The 3,817-nt window shown below is 42.1% G+C and overlaps 1 protein-coding gene across 1 annotated transcript; it reads right to left on the bottom strand.

The window, feature by feature from the left end:
* Positions 1-1,515: 1,515 nt before the first annotated feature.
* Positions 1,516-2,460, bottom strand: Or51i1 (olfactory receptor family 51 subfamily I member 1). Its single transcript, NM_001000544.1, is given in 1 exon segment — positions 1,516-2,460. A coding segment is annotated over 1 exon segment (945 nt).
* Positions 2,461-3,817: the final 1,357 nt, after the last annotated feature.

Raw genomic sequence — 3,817 nt, forward strand, 5'->3', positions numbered from 1 at the left:
GAGATAAATATACCCCTTTAAGACTAAGTAAAAATGCCTTAGAGCAGAGTAAATGATTTCACAGGGCTTCCTAGTCAGGGCACTTGCACACATGGAATTCTCATTGACATACTCTGATCCCTCCTCTAGTTGCAAAAGCTAGCTTGCTTTTCTCTTTAATTCTGTCTGCTTATTTGAAAGCCCCATCTAAAAATGTGTCAGGTAGGTTAGAGAACAAAGGTCAAGACTGTGAAGAAAGGGAGGCACATCACGGGGCAGCCGGTGTGAAGTCCCTGGAGGATGCTTCTCAGACTCTCATCTGAAGCTAAAACGACTTTTAACCTCCACCACCTCATGAGGATTGGATTGCAAACCGTCTTTGCTCTCTTCACCACAGATAGCACACGCCTGAGATGAACTGTTCCTTCCCACTTTAGAAAAACCGTCTACTAGATTTGAATAGGCCATGTTCCCAATGCTTCTCAAGAGGAAGCCTCCTCATTCCTCATTGAACAAAGGAAATTATCCCTTTGCCCACACATTCTAGGGTACTGGTCTAAGTTAACTGTATCAGAATAAGTGAGGAAACTTACTCAAACCCAAACTGCTGTGTCCACTCTCCAAAAACTGTTTCATGGAGTCAGAGAAGAGTCCCTGGAGTGCATGGGCCACAAACTCCCAGGTGTGGCTCATGAGGCTGATGCGAGAATCACACACAAAAACTGTGTTTCCAAACGCTTAGTGTTAGTGTCTCGTCACTCTTATCTTACACACAACTTAGCGCCTGGAAAGTTTTCAGATACTCACTGAGCTTCCTAAGCTATAGTCATGAGCATCTTACTTAATTCAGTTCTCATTGGGTAAGGGGAATGTGGAGCCAAAGATGAAAAGCCAACAGGTTTGACTGTGTTGTTTATTAAACCACAACTGGAGAGTTGAAGCTACAAACTTTCCTGGGTAAATATTTTATCTCAGGCATTTTTTTTTCTGGCAAGACCTTAGTGGTTCCTTCATCTTTCCATCCCGAAGGGAACACTCTACCTAACTTCTGTCAGCTTTCACAAGGTAGTCCCTAGCCACCCCATATAGCCTGCCTTTATTTCTACAAATATATCAACACCAAACCTCTATAGAATTTTTCTGTATTTAAATTTTCCATCTCACTCTTTGTGATTTTAGAATCCCCTGTGTTCAAGCCAGTTTGCCCTGCAGGGCTTTGTTATTCCTGAAAAAAAATAACCAACACTCTTCAGGGCATCAGTTGCTGCTTCTACATCTTTTGATATTTATATCTGTTCATTTAACCATGTGTTTGGTCACCATTATAACATTCTCAGAAGATAGCAGAAGGACTCTCACAGTCAGTGGCAAATAACTAAGTTCATCATTGTATAAATTAGATTATTCTTTTATTGATTTCAAATTCACAGCTACTGAAGCTTGAGGTCTTTACTTTGTTTTAACAAAATTCTTAAATTTAGCAGGCAAGTTTGAGTCCCTCCTCTAACAGAACTCTCTTGGGGTCTGCAACATTTCTCAGGTCTGGGATTTATGGAAGACTTTGAGCATCCCTCTGCGGATCTCCTTGGTCTTCACACTGTAGATGATTGGGTTGAGCATGGGAGGTACAAACAAATAGACATTGGACATCATAACATGAACAACAGCTGGAGCACTTTTCCAGAAGCGGTGGATCATGGAGACAGCAATTATGGGCACATAAAATGCCAGTACTGCACAGATGTGTGATATGCAGGTGTTGAGTGCCTTGAGACGCTGTTCATGTGATGCAATAACCAACACAGCTCTCAAGATCAACGCATAAGACAAAAGGATAAAAACTGAGTCCACGCCATATGTGAAAATTACCACAAAGAGCCCATAGATATTGTTAACATGGATGTCTCCACACGCCACTTTCATCAGATCTGGATGGAGGCAATATGAGTGATGTAGCACATTGCCCTTGCAAAAGGGCAATCTTTTTACAAGAAAGGGGAAAGGAAAGAGGGTAGTGAAACTTTTGGCAAGGATACCCAGACCCATAGCCAAGATACGGCTATTGGTAAGCACAGTGGAATAGCGTAGTGGGTCACAGATAGCCACAAAACGATCAAAGCTCATGGCGAGTAGTATGCCCGATTCCATGAAAGAAAATGTGTGAATGAAGAACATCTGGACCAGACAGGCATCAAAACCAACATGGCGGTAATTGAAGCAGAAGGTAGCAAGCACGGTGGGAAGTGTAGATAGAGACACTCCCAAATCATTGAGAGAGAGCATAGAGAGGAAATAGTACATGGGTTGGTGGAGAGGAGGTTCCCGGATGACCAGAGCGAGGATACTGAGGTTGCCTGCAATGGAGATAAAGTAGAGGAAACAGAAAATCAGGGCAACCCAAGCTTGGCCTGTGTGCATCCCAGGAATACCTGTCAGCTGTAGTGTGGCTGGCTGGAAGGGAGTGCCATTCAAGCCTAGCATGGTAGGCAGGTGGAGAAGAGAGATGAGGATTAGGCCCAAGAGAGGACGTGAGGGAAGTTCTTCACTTTCCTTCTTTCAGTTTCCTGTCTCCAACACAAAATGTCATGGATTTAATATGTGAGCCTCCATTCTGCCCTGCCTACTAGACTATTTCTTTTTTGAGAATAGAGCATATTTCCATTTATTTCTGTACTGCCAGGCCCAGTACATGCCCGAGGACAGACAGAAGCTCTATGAAGAGTGGATGACCAAATGCAGACCCATGCACAAAGCCCTCTCGTCACTGCCATGAGGTACATATCCTACCACTCCCCATACACTCCAGAAATCATATACTTGGAATTGAAGATAAAAATAGAAATTAAGGTAGACTAACTAGGAAAATGGGTATGCCTTTGGAAACTTCCCAGTTGAGAGCATAGATAAACTCCATGCAGGCACAAACTTCATATCAAACAACCTTTAACCAGACTTTGCTTCAACCTTCAAGGCTATGGTCACCTTGAAATTGTCATCACAAAAAAATTAAAATTCTAGCTCTCAATCTTAAATTCCATGTTCCTCTATTTCCCAGTTAGCCCTCTAATGCTTGTTCACTGTTTAAGAAACTGTAATTGCTTTACTTTCTCCTGGTTAACTTCATATCCTTCCTGATACACTCGCTACTGGGACAGTTCCCCTGGTCTCCGCCTTTCTTTTCTTTGAAATCCACGTAGTAAGCTACAAACATTTTTTAAAACTCTGAAACCAGGCCCACCTAACCAAAGAAATAAAATGTTTTCTTGAAATTACATATGTTATTATTGCTACTTAAGTTTTTAAATGTGTTCACACCTTTATCCATTCTTACCTCTGTTTTCTGAGCAGGAGTCCCTCCTGTTCCAAAGACAGGCACACTACTTCAGATTTTATTGCTATCCCTCCTTCCAGACTCTGATTCTATCAGCCTTCTGTACAGACCTTCAATCTCATTCTTTTTCTGGTTCTTTGTCTTCGGGCAATAGCTGTGTACAGAAGCACCCCATCAAAAAAGATGGCAACCTTCCTCTCTAGATTCCAGTCTGCAGATGTTTCCCACACACAGTCAAATTTCTTCTTAAACTCTACCCACACCAGAGAAGTTTATCTGCTTGAGTGTCATCTCTCCATTATGATTCTGAGACTCTCCATGACAGCAACCTTACCTTGTTGAATTTAACCTGCTAGTGCTGTCCATGCCATTGTACTGCAGATACCACACTCTCGCCATTCATACATTCCTTTTTCCCCCACACATTTCTTTATGATGACATCATTGTTTCCAAATGTAAGGAAAGCATTTTCCCAATACATTGAGTTCCCTTACAAACATAATACT

The sequence above is a fragment of the Rattus norvegicus genome, chromosome 1 (genome assembly GCF_021556685.1).
Source record: "Rattus norvegicus strain SHRSP/BbbUtx chromosome 1, alternate assembly SHRSP_T2T, whole genome shotgun sequence".
NCBI lineage: Eukaryota > Metazoa > Chordata > Mammalia > Rodentia > Muridae > Rattus > Rattus norvegicus.